General features: G+C 41.3%; 1 protein-coding gene across 2 annotated transcripts in view; it reads left to right on the plus strand.

The window, feature by feature from the left end:
- The window catches only part of baiap2l1a (BAR/IMD domain containing adaptor protein 2 like 1a), a 41,698-nt gene that overhangs the window by 1,328 nt on the left and 21,757 nt on the right, over positions 1 to 18,613 (plus strand). For both annotated transcript variants that reach the window (XM_031805076.1, XM_031805077.1), the window contains exons 2-3: positions 111 to 186; positions 578 to 664. In XM_031805076.1, coding sequence (XP_031660936.1) covers positions 111 to 186; positions 578 to 664 — 163 coding nt within the window. The remainder of the gene's footprint in view (positions 1 to 110; positions 187 to 577; positions 665 to 18,613) is intronic.

Below are 18,613 nucleotides of genomic sequence, written 5' to 3' on the forward strand. Positions count from 1 at the left end.
CTTTGATTGTTCTGTAGTTTGTTTTTCTCGTCTGTGTTCTCCCAGCTGTAGTTCATTCTCTCTCCTCTCTCTATGACCCCCCCCCCCCCCCCCCCCCCTCTCGCTTACAGAATGTGATGGAGCAGTTCAACCCAGGTCTGAGGAACCTGGTCAATCTGGGGAAGAACTATGAGAAATCTGTAGCCGGTGAGAACATGTTAATGTTTTCTACCCAGTACAACCAGAGGAGGATGAGTCTGAGTCTGGTTCCTCTCAAGGTTTCTTCCTTCTAGGGAGTTTTTCCTTGCCATTTGCCACTGTGTTGCTGCTTGCTCTTTGGGGATCTAGGCCGGATTACTGTCAAGCATCTTATGACAAATGTTGTTATAAACAAGGGTTATACAGCATGAACAAAATGTGATTTATCATCCCAATATTTGGACATAAGTGAATTAGATGTCTCACATGATACACTAACAAGTTAACTTTTACACTGTGGTTTCAGACACAGGCATGGCTAGCACAAGGGTCTGAATAGGGTATCATGTAGGTGTTGGTGAGATCCATTCATATGATTATTTTGTTTGTCTCCTCACAGCGATGACTCTTGCTGGGAAGGCGTACTTTGACGCTGTGTCAAAGATAGGAGAGACTGCTTCCGTGTCCCCTGTCTCCAGAGAATTAGGTAAGTTCACACACACACACACACACACACACACACACACACACACACACACACACACACACACACACACACACACACACACACACACACACACAGAGCGAGAGAGAGATACACACACTCACACACTGTAATGAAACTATCATTAGTACTATATACAGGTTGTTATTCCTTCTCTCTGTGGTGACTCACCACCCATTATTGAGGTGACCTATTCTCCCAGGTCTATGTTTTTATGATCCATTAAGTAGCTCCTTATCAGTGGTGTAAAGTAATTAAGCAAAAATAGCTTTAAGTACAACTTCATTTGTTTTTTGGGGGTATCTGTACTTTACTTTACAATTGATATGTTTGACAACTTTTACTTTTACTCCACTACATTCCTAAAGAAAATAATATACCTTTACTCTATACATTTTCCCGGACATCCAAAAGAACTTGTTACATTTCGAATACTTAGCAAGACAGGAAAATTGTCCAATTCACACACTTATCAAGAGAACATCCCTACTTCATCTGATCTGTCAGACTCACTAAAAACACATGCTTTGTGGCCTCCTGGGTGGTGCAGTGGTTAAGGGCGCTGTACTGCAGCGCCAGGTGGGCCACCAGAGACTCTGGGTTCGCGCCCAGGCTCTGTCGTAACCGGCCACGACTGGGAGGTCCGTGGGGCGACGCACAATTGGCCTAGCGTCGTCCGGGTTAGGGAGGGTTTGGCCGGTAGGGATATACTTGTCTCGTTGCGCACCAGCGACTCCTGTGTCGGGCCGGGCACAGTGTGCACTAACCAACGTTGTCAGGTGCACTGTGTTTCCCCGACACATTGGTGCGGCTGGCTTCCGGGTTGGATGCACGCTGTGTTAAGAAGCGGTGCTTCTTCCGTTGTGTATCGGAGGAAGCATGACTTTCAACCTTCATCTCTCCCGAGCCCGTACGGGAGTTGTAGCGATGAGACAAGATAGTAGCTACTAACAATTGGATACCACGAAAAAGGGGTAAAATTTCAAAAATAAAAACACATGCTTTGTTTGTAAATTATGTTGGAGTGTGCCCCTGGCAATCCATAAATAAAAAAATAAGAAAATCGTCCAGTCTGGTTTGCTTAATATAAGGAATAGCTGAGTAGTTTCTTCCTCTCCTGTAACTGAGCTAGTATCTTTGTAGTGACTGGGTGTTTTAATACACCATCCAAAGTGTAAATAATAACTTAATTAATAACAATAACTTCAAAGGGATATTCAACATCTACTTAAAAAAAAAAACTCATCTACCAATAGGTGCCCTTCTTTGTGAAGCCTTGGAAAACCTACGTGGTCTTTGGGGTTTAATCTGTGTTTGAAATTCTGAGGGACTGTACAGATAATTGTATGTGTGGGGTACAGAGATGAGGTAGTCATTCAAAAATAATGTTAAACACTATTATTGCACACAGAGTCCATGCAACTTATTATGTGACTTGTTAAGCAAATTCTTACTCCTGAACTTATGGGAACTAGGCTTCCCATAACAAAGGGGTTGAATACCTATTGACTCAAGACATTTCAGCTTTTCATTTTTAATGAATTAGTTAAAAAATTTAAAAAAAAAGTCTAAAAACAGAATTACACCTCTGACAGAAATTCTGTAGTTAACCCTTGGATCCGGGTCGGATCTGATTTGATTGTCACAGGTCTTGGGTATGTGTAATTAGAAATGATTTGCCAGTAAGGACCCGAATGTGACTGCTGCAGTAGAAAGAGAGAGAAAATTGTCTAATTTATACTGCTGCGGCTTTTCATGAGATAGGCGCGTGTAGCTTGTTGCTTTTGTCGGCTAATCACAAGTCATCAAAATATGCACTAGCCTCTGGCTCTGTGTGTGTCATTGCAAGCAAGCGAAAAGATCAATGGAAGATGGAATTAAAATGATGGAATTGAAAGTGAAAGGATATGTTTCAACGACCCAGATTGGATGATAAATAACCCAGCTTTGGCAGCTAGAGGTTATACTAACTAGTACGAGTTGGCTTGGTTGCTGCTGTCTTGCTCTTCCTCCTCCTCCTCGAGCCTCTCGTGTCTATATGGAGACCCGACACTGTCTATATGGGGCCTGATCTGATTAGCCTTGGGTCCATTCGGACCGTGTCTCCATGTTAAAACATATATTTATTCGGTAGGGTCTGGGGAGGAAAGCCCTGGGTCCATTTCAGAACCCGTCTAACTTTTTGGACCCAAGAAGACCTCTCGTGTGAATACTTTCTGAAGGCACATTCTAGGCACATTCTATATTCATATTGAACATTCTTAGCCTGGTAGATCAGTTTGTGTTTCTGGCCAACTTAATCTAACATTCCAAAATGGAACACCAGTGTCCGAAACATTTTGAATTCGATGTCTGGAGCTGTTCCTACTCTATTTGTATGGTTCCTACTCTTCTGCTCAGACTGGCCACAGCGAGACTCGCCACAGTCAGCGAGATGGTGTGAATTATCTCACGTGTTACACAGAGTAGGGCAGCAAACACACAGAACAAACAGACTGACAGAGGAGGACTGTAATTCCCACCATCATATCCCTTTTTCTATCTATCTATCCCTCCATCTGCTGCCCTTCTCTCCTCGTCTCCTCTCAGGGGTTCAGAGTAAACACACTGAGCAAAAACTGGTTGAATCAACTTGGTTTCATGTCATTTCAACCCAAAAAATGTAATGTAATGGTTTGGGGAAAAAATGGCACCCAACTTTGAACCTAAATCCAACTCAACCAAATGTAAATCAAAACGAAACGTTGAACTGACGTCTGTGCCCAGTGGGAAGCTTGTATTGTTGTCAAGATAGAGGTTGAGGGGCCAGAGCTAGAGATGAGGATGTTGATGGATTTTTCTAACATTTTGAGTGTGACCCCTTGTTAGATATATATATATATATATATATATTGGGAACATTTTCATGCTTCAAGTTATACTAGTAGACCAAGCGCAGATGTCACAGTGTGACTGCAAAAGTTACCTCTGGCTCTGAATTGACTTCACAATGACTCTCATATTGATAAAATCCACTAACATATTGCTATGAGTAACCTCCCCTCTTATAAATGCTTTGTAAGGGTTTTAGGGGATGACATTTAATTTCACTCAGTAGCTAAATAGAGTAGTGTAATAGAGCAGCATCTGCATCAGTCAGTGAGTTTGGCACTTCGTATATACAGTACCAGTCAAGAGTTTGGACACACCAAAAACCCTTAAATTAGTAGGTGTGTCCAAACTGTTGACTGGTACTGTACGTAGAATGGCTATTCAAAAATTCTAATACATAATGCTTAATTCCAGTTTGTGGGAAAACAAGCAAATATGGTGTTGCGAATCATTGTACAATCAAAACCGCTGTGAAATATCTTTTCCATAACCAAATATATTGTATTTTCAGCTGTTTCAACACAGTTTCTAATCCCAGAGAAGCAACATTGCAAGACTTCTGGAAATGCTTGCGAAACAGACCAAACAGACCATGCCGGGTTTGGGGTTCGAGAAGTCAGTGAAAGAAATGAAAAGGTTGTTAATTTTGTCAAAATCTAAAGGCACAACCTAGATTTCAGCCAATGTCTTACATAGTTAGTTGAACATGTTATTACTCCAACCTCGTGAGAGACAAAATGATATCGCCTACAAGTGTGATCAGAGATTTCTATTGGAGAATATTCATACTGTACTGTCTTTGGTTTGAAGCTGCTGTACGAAATCAAAAGTAAAAGATGCAAAAACAAAACTTAAGAACAGGAAGCATAAGTAGCGCACATAAAACAGATCTACCACTTCTTAGACTTGCTTTCAATGAGAATGACAGATCTAGTATAAAACACATTTCTATGTGAATTTGGTCTGGTCGTCCAAAAAGTGACATATCGCAGCTTTAAATACCTTGTAGTAATAGTACAGTAGTAGATGATCCACATCACTTCTAACTAACTACCCACAGAAGCCCATGTAATCTCATGTTGTCTCAGCTTTCATCTCAGGTTTCAAACATATTTTCACCCTCTCAGGTTTCAAAACAAATCCCTGAGTCTGTATTTTGTCATACAGATTAGTTTGTACATCCTTTTTGGATGAAACGAAAAGCAATCTTTGGATCCATAGCCTTTTTACAATGATAGGTGTAAGATCCTGTGTTTTTTCCGACCACATGACCTGACCAGGATGAACTCTGGCCCTACTTATAGGCTGCAACTAGAGTTTTCCCTTGTTTGGCCTTGTAGTCAATAAATACTTCAGGCCCTAATAACGATATTTTTTTATTCATTTGACCTTTATTTAACTAAGCAAGTCAGTTAAGAACAAATTCTTATTTTCAATGACGGCCTAGGAACAGTGGGTTAACTGCCTGTTCAGGAGCAGAACGACAGATTTGTACCTTGTCAGCTCAGGGATATGAACTTGCAACCTTTCGGTTACTAGTCCAACGCTCTAGGCTACCCTGCCACCCCATAGATAACCAATAAGGGACAATATCTACACAATATGTAAGCTCCGTTCTGCTTTATGACAGGCCTGTGTGACCTCCTGGTTGGTGCTGTGACATTGTGAAAGGTAAGTGGTGTTGTTAACCGAGAGAACAATCAGTTAATCGCTTAATGACTTGCCATTTTTTGAAAATGACAGCATCGACTGTTAACCTCTGAGAGACATTCCTGAGTGCTTTCACTTCAAATAAAACTACTGGGCTTTCAGATGTTTTAGATGTGTGAAATCTAAATGAAATAACTTTAAACAGACTATCTGACATCTTTTTATGTAGTCTATCACCAACTTTCCTCAACTCAATGGGAGGTATTCATAGAATTCTAAGTACAGTCCATGACTCCATTCCAACTCAAGTTAATGGAGTGGTTCTATTTACTCCATTGTGGCTCAAGGGAAAAGAGCAGTAAAATGACCTGGCTCTGCAAACAACAGGGGCAGAAAGAATCCGTGAGGGAGCCCAGACTGCTAGACTCCTTCCTGGCATTCAGTGTCATGGAAAGACCTGATTGTGGTGAGAAACATATCTCTCATCACAAGGTACATACTTTACATATACTGTAATACTACTTTATGGCTAGGTTTTTAACATATCTGCTATCATAAAATATCTCCAACTGGTTTATAGTATGTGTAGGGACATTCATTTTTTGGGGGTGAGGGAAATAATGAACTAGCATGATCACAACAATCTCATATCAGTCCTCCATCAGTCATGTGCTTGTAGAATGTCAAATAATGTGTTTACTTTTCAAAGTGCAGTGTTTCCCCTATATGCGTTTAGCTGCGTCACACACACATGCACAGTGCATTCAGAAAGTGCTCAGACCCCTAGACTTTTTCCACATTTTGTTACATTACAGCCTTATTCTAAAATTGAATAAATAGCTATTTTTCCTCATCAAGCTGCATTTGGGGAGTTTCTCCCATTCTTCTCTGTACTGTACATCCTCTCAAGCTCTGTCAGGTTGGATGGGGAGTGTCACTGCACAGCTATTTTCAGGTCTCTCCAGAGATGTTCAATCAGGTTCAAGTCCCGGTTCTGGCTGGGCCACTCAAGGACATTCAGAGACTTGTCCCGAAGCCACTCCTGCATTGTCTTGGCTGTGAGCTTAGGGTTGTTTTCCTGTTGGAATGTGAACCTTCGCCCCAGTATGAGGTCGTGAGTGCTCTGGAGTAGGTTTTCATCTAGGATCTCTCTGTACTTTGCTCTGTTCATCTTTCCCTCGATCCTGACTAGTCTGCCAGTCCCTGCCGCTGAAAAACATCCCCACAGCATGATGCTGCCACCACCGTGCTTCACTGTAGGGATGGTGCCAAGTTTTCTCCAGACGTGACACTTGGCATTCTGGCCAAAGTGTTCAATCTTGGTTTCATCAGACCAGAGAATCTTGTCTCTTGTGGTCTGAGAGTCCTTTAGGTGCTTTTTGGCAAACTCCAAGCTAGCTGTGATGTGCATTTTACTAAGCAGTGGCTTCCGTCTGGCCACTCTACTACAAAGGCCTAATTGGTGGAGTGCCTTAGAGATGGTTGTCCTTCTGGAAGGTTCTCCCATCTCCACAGAGGGATGGGAGTTTGGTGGTTACAAACTTCTTCCATTTAAGAATCATGGAGCCCACTGTGTTCTTGGGGACCTTCAATGCTACATAAATGTTTTGGTACCCTTCCCCAGATCTGTGCCTCGACACAATCCTGTCTTGGAGCTCTACAGACAATTCCTTTGACTTCATGGCTTGGTTTTTGCTCTGACATGCACTGTCAACTGTGGGAGCTTATATAGACAGGTGTATGCCTTTCCAAATCATGTCCAATCAATTGAATTTACCACAGGTGGACTCCAATCAAGTTGTAGAAACATCTCAAGGTGGTCAATGGAAACAGGATGCACCTGAGCTCAATTTCGAGTCTTATAGCAAAGGGTCTGAATACTTATGTAAATAAGCTATTTCATATTTTTTTTAAATAAATGTATATATTTATTTATATTTATATTTACAAACATTCCTAAAACCCTGTTTTAGGTTTGTCATATTTTGTGTAGATTCTTGAGAATATATATTTTTTAATACATTTTAGAATAAGGCTGTAACGTAACAAAATGTGGAAAAGGTCAAGGGGTCTGAATACTTTCCAAATGCACTGTATATATACAGTACCAGTCAAAAGTCTAGACACAGCTACACATTCCAGGGTTTTTCTTTATTTTTACTATTTTCTACATTGTAGATTAATATCGATGAAATCAAAACGATCAAATAACACTAATGGAATCATGTATAACAAAAAAAAGTGTTAAACAAATTTATGACAGCTTTGCACATGCTTGGCATTCTCTCAACCAGCTTCATGAGGTAGTCACTTGGAATACATTTCAATTAACAGGTGTACCTTGTTAAAAGTTAATTTGTGGAATTTCTTTACTTCTTAATGAGTTTGAGCCTGTCAGTTGTGACATGGTAAAAGACCAAGTCCATATTATGTCAAGAACAGCTCAAATAAGCAAAGAGAAATGACAGTCCATAATCACTTTAAGACATGAAGGTCAGTCAATACGGAAAATGTCAAGAACTGAGAAAGTTTCTTTAAGTGCAGTTGCAAAAACCAACAAGCGCTATGATGAAACACAGAGTAACAGACACACCTCAACATCAACTGTTCAGAGGAGACTCCATGAATCAGACCTTCATGCTCTAATTGCTGCAAAGAAACCACTACTAAAGGACCCCAATAAGAAGGCTTGGGCCAAGAAACACGAGCAATGGACATTCGACCGGTGGAAATCCATTTTTTGGTCTGATGAGTCCACATTTGAGATTTTTGGTTCCAACTGCCGTATTTTTGTGAGACACGGAGTAGGTGAACAGATGATCTCCGCATGTGTCGTTCTCAACATGAAGCATGGAGGAGGAGGAGGTGTGAGGTTGCTTTGCTGGTGACACTGTCAGTGATTTATGTAGAATTCAAGGCAGACTTTACCAGCATGGCTACCACAGCATTCTGCAACAATACGCCATCCCATCTGGTTTGCGCTTAGTGGGACTATCAGTTGTTGTTCAACAGGACAATGACCCAACTCACCTCCAGGCTGTGTAAGGGCTATTTGACCAAGAAGGAGAGTGATGGAGTGCTGCATCAGATGATCTGGCCTCCACAATCACCCAGCCTCAACCCAATTGAGATCGTTTGTGATGAGTTGGACCGCAGAGTGAAGGAAAAGCAGCCAACAAGTGAATCTAAAATATAACATTCAAAATTCACTCGCACATCTGAGCTATCTTTTTTGCAGGTGCATGGTACTGTAACAGTTGAATAAAATGAGAAAACATTTTTTTTCTCAAGAATCTAAAATCTAAAATGTATTTTCATTTGTTTAACACTCTATTGGTTACTACATGATTCTATATGTGTTATTTCCTAGTTTTGATGTCTTCACTATTAATTTAACAAAATAAAAATAGTAAAAATAAAGAAAATTCCTCTATATATATATACTGGTTTTGGAATGAGATGTTCTACGAGCAGGTGTCCACATACTTATGGTCATGTAGTACAGGTATATACAAAAAAAGTATGTAAAAAAATATATATTGGAGCAATATATTTTAAATTAATATCATCTTTGAGAACTAGGAATCACCAAAATAAAAAGCTAGACGGTCATGTAAAATCTTTTTTTTATTTTTTATGTCATGGCATTTGGCCTCCATTGATTTAAAAAAAAAGTTTGAGTCACACAAATAGCATAAGATTCTCTGTGCCCCATGGCAAAATATGTAGAATTGCAGGAAATTAGCTTTGAAACTGCAATTTTCCTCTCAGTCTCATGACAAAATTGATGGCATTTGCAATCAAACTAAAATGTTTCACTCAGCCCCATGACAAAATATGTAGAATTTTAGGGAACTAGCTTTAAAACAGCTAGATTTAGTCTCTGCTGCCAAGAGGAGAGCCATTGGCCACGCCCACTACCTAAATCAAATCAAATCAAATTGATTTATATAGCCCTTCTTACATCAGCTGATATCTCAAAGTGCTGTACAGAAACCCAGCCTAAATCATACTGTTCCTGAGACAAAATTTACTGCATGAAATACTTAATTGTGCAGGAGTTAATATTGTATTTATCCACGTTAGAGGTTATAGGCTTACAGTCCATGTCCAGATTACAGTTACTATTCTATGTAGCCCATCTGAACTGAATGTGCGCAAACAACTTCCACCGTCCTTGGAATCCATGCTTTCACCAATCTATCCAAAGCATTTCAATCTATGAGAGGGACTGCACACTTCATGAAGACAAGTGAGCAAGTGAACACTTCATAGGGAGAACGGTAGGCAGCCAGGGCCAGCCATTGGCTGGCTGCTCATTCACCCATGATGCCTTAGGCTCTCCACTCTGTCACGCTCCTTTCGCTCACCAAACAATCCCATGGCCACCCTGACCCCACACATACTCCCTTGCCCCACACACCCTTGCTCTATCCAGCATCTGTTAAACACAAAGTTTTCATAATATGGGTGTTTTCCCCCCTCCATTACCCTAATCTTCAAACAACAATCTGTTTTTTATTTGTACATTTTATGCATGGGCAAAGTGAAGCCAAATGTTGATTTTAGCACATTTTCCTGATGGTGTGTTTGTGGCCTTTCTATTTGAAGTGAGTTTACTACTGTTGTTGAATTGCTTGGTGCCATTGTGTGTACAACACACATAAATCTGATGTAGGAGATATTATGATGTGATACATCCTCCTGGGAAATTACTCTCCCACCTATCTTGTGACACATCACTTAACAAGTGCCAAATTATGGAATTTGGTGTTTCTTAATCTCCTCCTATGTCCTTGCAAATGATTTTTTATCTACTTCTAAATCCAGTTTCTAAAGAAACAGTCTCTAAACTCATGTCCTCCATGCATGGGTTGCCTGGAGGATTCTGGTCAGCTTTTCCCCTTCCATTAGTTCAGTCAAGGTTCAGTAGCATCAGTACCATAGGGAGTGAGTGTGTGTTTGTGTGTGTGTGTGTGTGTGTGTGTGTGTGTGTGTGTGTGTGTGTGTGTGTGTGTGTGTGTGTGTGTGTGTGTGTGTGTGTGTGTGTGTGTGTGTGTGAGTGTGTGTGTGTGGGGGTGTGTGTGTGTGGGTGTGTGTGTGTGTGTGAGTGTGTGTGTGTGGGGGTGTGTGGGTGGGTGGGTTTGCATGTTAGCGCTAACGTCCTGAGCTGAGTGCCACCGATGTCTGATTCATATCCAAGTAATATCAGAGAACGAAGACTTCCAACCATGGCAACATCAAAACACTAACTCTCCCTTCCTGCCATTGGAATGTGTGGCTTCAAGATTGCAATATCATTGGCCGTGACTCAAATAGGTGTTGTTCATATGGCGTCAGACTCATGCTGTGACATGTTCTATAATGCACCCTGTAAGAGTTATCATTATTGTTTTATGAGAGTGAGGACTATCTCAAAGTGGAGAGTTACGATCTCAAAGTTCAAATGTCACTGCTTTGGTCACTGTGTATGAGGTAACCACACCTAGCTCAATCAGCCATAGATACAACGATTTTAGTTCATTCCAATACTAACTAATAGTATAGTGGTATACAGTGACCTTCAGAAAGTATTCTCACACCGTGACCACATTATGTTGTGTTACAGCCTACATTTAAAGTTGATTACATTGAGATTTCTTGTCACTGGCCTACACATAATACTCCATAATAAGTGGAATTATGTTTTTGAAAATGTCCCTTTGAGCATGGTGAAGTTATTCATTACAATTTGGATGAGTGAAAAGAAAGAAGCCTTTACAGAATAAAAATATTCCAAAGCATGCCTCCTGTTTGCAACAAGGCAGTAAAGTAATACAAATAAATGTGGCAAAGCAATTAGCTTTTTGTGCTGAACACAAAGTCTTATGTTTGGGACAAATCCAATACAACACATTACTGAGTACCACTCTCCATATTTTCAAGCATAGGTGTGTCTGCATCATGTTATGGGTATGCTTGTAATCGTTAAGGATTCGGGAGTTTTTCAGGATAAAAAAAAAACACGAATAGAGCTAAGCACAGGAAAAATCCTAGAAGAAAACCTGCTTCAGTCTGCTTTCCACCACACACTGGGAGATTAATTTTGTCACATGGAATGACACTGGAGAGACGAAGCAGGTACGGGGAGTCAAACATTTAATAAGCATACAAGAAAACAAAGACAAAAAAGTCCAGATGAGTCCAATATCCCTGATGCGCATGACGAGGGAAGGCAGGTGTGCGTAATGGATGATAGGAGTGCGTGATGCAGGGCAGCCTGGCGCCCTCAAGCGTCAGAGGGGGAAGAGTGGGAGCAGACGTGACACATTTACCTTTCAGCAGGACAATAACCTAAAACACAAGGCCATAGCTACACTGGAGTTGCTTACCAAGAAGACAGTGAATATTCCTGAGTGGCTGAGTTACAATTTTGACTAATGGGCTAATGTTGCACAATCCAGGTGTGGAAAGCTCTTAGAGACTTACCCAGAAAGACTCACAGCTGTAATCGATGCCAAAGGTGCTTCTCCAAAGTATTGACTCAGCGGTGGGACAACTTACGTAAATGAGATATTTCTGTATTTCATTTTCAATAAGTTTGCAAACAATTCTTAAACATGTTTTCACTTCGTCATTATGGGGAATTGTGTGTAGATGTGAGAAGAAAAAAAAGACCATCAATTCTGAGTTCAGGTTGTAGCACAACAAAATGTGGAATAAGTCATGGGCTATGAATACTTTCAGAAGGCACTGTAGTAATACAACTGGTACATATGAATAACCTGAACAGATCACCTGTTGAAATGTTTTGTAATTCGTCATCGAATAAGATTAAGAATTTGCTCACAATGTTTCCTTATTACACTTATGAGAAAATGGCAGGTATTCTTTTGGCAGAGGCCTACACCGTTCATAAACCACATCACCTGATAAGAATGTGAAAGGTGACAGGCTTAGTTGTATGTGCTATCAACACCACCATTAAACATAAAGGCTATAACACATAGGTGTCAGGATGTAAGGTTGGGCAGGATCCAGATTTCCATACCTTCATTCCATGACGGTTCCATCTCAGGATATACTGTATAACCAGTCTCAAAAAAAATTTACGTCACGAAAAGGCCCAAAAATATCAAATACAAAATGCTAACAAGTGTTAAGCAATTCCCATAGCGGATGCTAGGTAAATGCTAACGGGCGCATGCTTTCATGAACTACTAAGACAACCCTGCTTAAAGTTACGCAAGTAGCTATCTCAAAACACAGTTTGCATCACACACAAAACAAATATTAGACAGCAGAGATCTTAATAAAGGAAGGGATTGTCTCTGCTGCTGTTACGAAGAAGCTTTATCTTGCACGCTAAAGTCAGCTGCTTAGCTAACATCAGCAAGTTAGCAAAAACCTGCTGCAGAGAATTTATTTGGCACATCTTAGATAGTTAATTTAATAGTTAGAAGATATATAGCGGATAGTCATTGGTAGTGTAGTGAATTTCATACAAGCGTAATGTAACGGGATTCGTCCTCCTCTGACGAGGAGTATGAGAGATCGGACCAATATGCAGCGTGGTAAGTGTTCATGATATTTAATAGAACAGAACACTTAAATACAAAAACAACAAGAGAACGAAAAATTTAAACGAAACAGTTCTGTCTGGTGCAGACACAAAACAGAAAACAATCACCCACAACTAAAATGGGGAAAACAGGCTACCTAATTATGATTCTCAATCAGAGACAACGAATGACACCTGCCTCTGATTGAGAACCATACCAGGCCAAACACATAAACACAACATAGAAAAAAGAACATAGACTACCCACCCCAACTCACGCCCTGACCAAACTACAACAAAGACATAACAAAGGAACTAAGGTCAGAACGTGGCACGTAACTCGATCACCTCCCTTAAGCTGCGCTGCAGCAGGAGTGACTCACCTCATGAAACTCCCGTTTTGCTCATTGTGCTTCTTTGTAAACAAACACACGTGACTGGCTCAAATAGACTGTCTTGAGAAACGTATCTATTACTTAGTGCACAAGTTGACTGCATTATTTAAAAAAATACAAATATTCCAATTGATTAAAAAACGGTATTGACGGTATTGGAAAAATTCCCAGGATATGGTATACACAGTACACTGCCCAACCCTAGGATGTTTCTATAATAATGATGAAGTCGTTATAAAGTCACTGTAAAAACCAGACAGTATCACAATGAGACCTCTACCAGTGGTGCCACCATTAACCATCTAAAGACAGACTGACTGTGATAAGTCTGGGGTAAAAGTCTCATTGTCATTAGCGGCTGGTTCCAGAAAGGATCCACCACAAACAGACACAAACAGTCAAGCGGGGAAGCCTTTTATTATTGTGGGTGTAATTCCGCTGAACATAAGGCTGGTTTTATGAATTCTTATATTGTAGATGTAGCAATGTTTAGAGATGTACACATATGCCTATGTATACAGTATTATGAACAATACTATGTATCCTTTCCTGGGTAGGTCAATCTGGAGACAGCAGGAACAGATGCCTTTGTAATGTTTTAGAAAGAAAGAGTTAGAGAGAAATGTCTTTCCCCCCCTAGTTTTTAAACATTGTAGAGGAATAAGAGAGGGGAGGTCTGGGAGAGAGGGGAAGGATAGAGAGGGAGAGAGAGAGGGGGAGAGGAATAAGAGAGGGGAGGTCTTGAGAGAGAGGGGAAGGATAGAGAGGGAGAGAGAGGGGGAGAGAAATAAGAGAGGGGAGGTCTGAGAGAGAGGGAGAGAGAGGGGGGAGAGGAATAAGAGAGGGGAGGTCTGAGAGAGAGGGGAAGGATAGAGAGGGAGAGAGAGAGGGGGGAGAGGAATAAGAGAGGGGAGGTCTGAGAGAGAGGGGAAGGATAGAGAGGGAGAGAGAGAGGGGAAGGATAGAGAGGGGGAGATGAATAAGAGAGGGGAGGTCTGAGAGAGAGGGGAAGGATAGAGAGGGAGAGAGAGATGAGTAGGGCATAGTCAGTCAGAACAAGTCACAACCTCAAGAGGACAATTCATATGGGATGCTTAACCTTTCTAAAGGGTATAGTCCACAATGCTCTTCACCCAGATGTATTATGCGTGATAGCAGAATAGCCTGATTTAGCCACTACATTAATTTCAAACTGAGGGTTTTTCAACATTTAGTCCCTCTTAGTCCAATAGAGGATGTGTGTACTCTTGACCACAGATTTTATGTAATGATCGGCTGCTCTCCACCCATCAACATGTGAACATAAGTTCATTTCAGTTTGGTGAAGTCATCTATTTTTTTTTCAGCATTATTTACAGTATCACCGTTTCTCATGTTCTGTTATACATACGGACAGAATATGTGGCTCGTTAGTTGGTTCTCAGAGAGGTCAGAGAGGAAATTAGCAGGTGTGTGTCGATACGAATACCAGCCCTCTCACTTTGTAACCTGTTTGAAAACAAGCCCTCTCACTACACACCAGCCCTCTCACTCTGCAGCAGGCTGTTGTTGGTGCAGTATAAACAGCCTGCCAAGACCCCACCTCCCTCCCATTGCTCTCTCCCTTCTGCCGTACAATGGCAGCATTTACCAGTACGTTCTGTTGACCTTCAGAGGGCAATGTTGTTGTAGCTGCAGGCAGCCCGAGAGGTACAGCTCTGTCTCAGCAGGTCTGGGATCACGCCAGGTGTGTGTGTGTGTGTGTGTGTGTGTGTGTGTGTGTGTGTGTGTGTGTGTGTGTGTGTGTGTGTGTGTGTGTGTGTGTGTGTGTGTGTGTGTGTGTGTGTGGGGGGGGTGAGTGTGCGTGCGTGTGTGTTTGTGCGTGTGTGTGTGTGTGTGCGTGCGTGCGTGTGTGTTTGTGCGTGCGTGTGTGTGTGTTTGTGCGTGCGTGCGTGTGTGTGTGTGTGTTTGTGCGTGCTTACCTAATGTATGTATGCTCAGTTTGTTTGGGTTGATTCTGTTTATATGGTCCCACAGGCGCAGTTGTGATTATAACTGAATTAATACTGAGGTGATAGGAGTGGGTGGATGGTTTACTTGTTGCAGGTGTTTGCAGAGAACATTTTAAAACATGACAAACCACGACTATACAATATAACATTTTGTAAAAAGCAGACCTTCTAGTGGTAGCTAGGTGGTTCTAGTGGCAGGTGGTTATAGAATGCAATTATAACTCATTCCAAAAAAATATGGCTAGGCTACATAACCTCTAGATGTCACCCCGTTGTGTCTGTGTCTGTACTGTAAATTGTCCCGCTGTTATTGTCTGCTTCTGTTGACTGTAGTGACTGCTATTGTTCCTCTATGGCATTCAATGTGGGTTCTCTCAATGGGGATTTTTCTGTCTCTGTGTCAGGTCAATGGCAACTACTGAGTTACCACTGTTCAAACACTACTGTGTCAAAAATAAATGTCATCCACGCAGTATGTAAAAACTCCTCATGACTTGATGAAACATAAAATACACATGGTGTTTTGGTTTGTTCTTCACCCCTAAAGTTGACATTGCTTGTGTAAGCATAGGGAAAGAGCAGATACAACAACTTTGTGAAAACCCATTGTTCTCCTCGTGAAGTCTCAGCCAGTACCATGCCGGCCAGGCTATCAGGGACGTTGTTGCCGCCAAGCAACTTGAGGAAAAAGGGTTATAGATGTCCTCCACATATTCAAACGCAATAGTTTCCTTTCGCCTGGTTGTCTTAAAGTTTCTGCATTGATTCACCACTGATATATCCTGGCCAAATAAGATAACATAATGTTGACGAAAGAAGAAATAGACTGGCAGTATCACAGAAATATTGAATGTGTTTCTCTATGACTGGAACCCAGGCTAGATGTCGCTTACCTGCATACCGCAGATACAGTTGAAGTCGGAAGTTTACATACACTCAGGTTGGAGTCATTAAAGCTTGTTTTTTCAACCACTCCACATATTTCTTGTTATCAAACTATACTTTTGGCAAGTCGGTTAGGACATCTACTTTGTGCATGACACAAGTAATTTTTCCAACAATTGTTTACAGACAGATTATTTCACTGTATCACAATTCCAGTGGGTCAGAAGTTCACATACACTAAGTTGACTGTGCCTTTAAACAGCTTGGTAAATTCCAGAAAAGGATGTCATGGCTTTAGAAGCTTCTGATAGGCTAATTGACATCATTTGAGTCAATTGGAGGTGTACCTGTGGAAGTATTTCAAGGCCTCCCTTCAAACTCAGTACCTCTTTGCTTGACATGATGGGAAAATCAAAAGAAATCAGCCAAGACCTCACCAAAAGAATTGTAGACCTCCACAAGTCTGGTTCATCCTTGGGAGCAATTTCCAAACGCCTGAAGGTACCATGTTCATCTGTACAAACAATAGTACGCAATAGTCCTATATCGACATAACCTGAAAGACCGCTCAACAAGGAAGAAGCCACTGCTCCAAAACCGCCATTAAAAAGCCAGACTACAGTTTGCAACTGCACATGGGGACAAAGATCATACTTTTTGGAGAAATGTCCTCTGGTCTGATGAAACAAAAATAGAACTGTTTGGCCATAATGACCATTGTTATGTTTGGAGGAAAAAGGAGGAGGCTTGCAAGCCGAAGAACACCATCCCAACCGTGAAGCACAGGGGTGGCAGCATCATGTTGTGGGGGTGCTTTGCTGCAGGATGGACTGGTGCACTTCACAAAATAGATGGCATCATGAGGAAGGGAAATTATGTGGATATATTGAAGCAACATCTCAAGACATCAGTCAGGAAGTTAAAGCTTGGTCACGAGTTGTGGAAAAATGGCTTAAGGACATCAAAGTCAAGGTATTGAAGTGGCCATCACAAAGCTCTGACCTCGATCCTATAGAAAATTTGTGGGCAGAACTGAAAAAGCATGTGCGAGCAAGGTGCCTACAAACCTGACTCAGTTACACCAGCTCTGTCAGGAGGAATGGGCCAAAATTCACCCAATTTATTGTGGGAAGCTTGTGGAAGGATACCCTTAACGTTTGACCTAGGTTCAACAATTAAAGGCAATGCTACCAACTACTAATTGAGTGTATGTAAACTTCTGACCCACTGGGAATGCGATGAAAGACATTAAATCTGAAATAAATCATTCTCTCTACTATTATTCTGACATTTCACATTCTTAAAATAAAGTGGTGATCTTAACTGACATAAGACAGGGAATTTTCACTAGGATTAAATGTCAGGAATTGTGGAAAAACTGAGTTTAAATGTATTTGGCTGAGGTGTATGTAAACTTCCGACTTCACTGTATATGATGTACAGGTAACTGACAAAATAAAGTAAATACAAAGTATATTTTAAGGATGTTCTTCCACACAGGTGTGTTTCCTGAGTTAATTAAGCAATTAAAACATTACATCATGCTGAAGGTCATGTATTTAAATGTCCAGTTGCCCATTATTTTGGCTACCATGGCTAGAAGAAGATATCTCATTGATTTTGAAAGATGTGTCTGAAAGGAGCATAGGGGGTTTAAAGGATCTGTTTGTTTCTCAGTCAGGCACATACACAGATTGTCATGCCCTGACCTTAGAGATCCTTTTTATGTCTCTATTTTGGTTTGGTCAGGGCGTGAGTTGGGGTGGGCATTCTATGTTTTGTGTTGCTATGATTTTCTATTTCTAGGTTTTGGCCGGGTATGGTTCTCAATCAGGGACAGCTGTCTATCGTTGTCTCTGATTGGGAACCATACTTAGGTACCCTTTTTCCCAACTGTGTTTGTGGGAAGTTGACTTTGTTTAGGGCACATAGCCTTTGAGCTTCATGGTTTGTGTTTGTAGTGTTTATTGTTTTGTTCGGCGTCATTTTGATTAATAAAAGAAAATGTACGCTGTACCTTGGTCCTCTCCTTTCAACAGCCATGACACAGATAGAGCTCTACCTGTGCAGAGTACATGCCCATTTGCCCTTCCTCTCTCCGAAGTGCCCTTTTAGGTGGTAAAACTTTTTTCTTTCATTGTTGTTCGGAACCAACTGCCCGCAAGTCATCTTGATGTCATCAAGTTCGCCACCCCCGTCCCTGTCCGTTGGTTGCGCCTGTTGGTCTGCCCTGTACGGAGCTCGCACACTCCTGGTTGTGTTATTATCCCAGTCTGCCCTTTATGGAGATCGCAGGCCCTGTATCCAAACATGCATGGGTTGAGGGATGTGGTCACCATTTGAGTGTGTGTAGCTAGCTACCTAGTTTAAATATCAACATTACTGCCACAACACTTTATAACACTTGATTTAACCTTCATCATCATCAACATTTGGTCTGGTTGGCTGATACATGCAGCAAAGAGAAGCAGAAAGACATAGAGAGGAGCGGCAGTATCAACAACCCTCTGATCCAACTCCATCAGTTTCTTCTAGAGTTAGCAGCAACACAGGTCGACTACATTCTAGCTTACCACCATAATAAATATACACACAAGCC

The sequence above is a fragment of the Oncorhynchus kisutch genome, linkage group LG25 (genome assembly GCF_002021735.2).
Source record: "Oncorhynchus kisutch isolate 150728-3 linkage group LG25, Okis_V2, whole genome shotgun sequence".
Classification (NCBI taxonomy): Eukaryota; Metazoa; Chordata; class Actinopteri; order Salmoniformes; family Salmonidae; genus Oncorhynchus; species Oncorhynchus kisutch.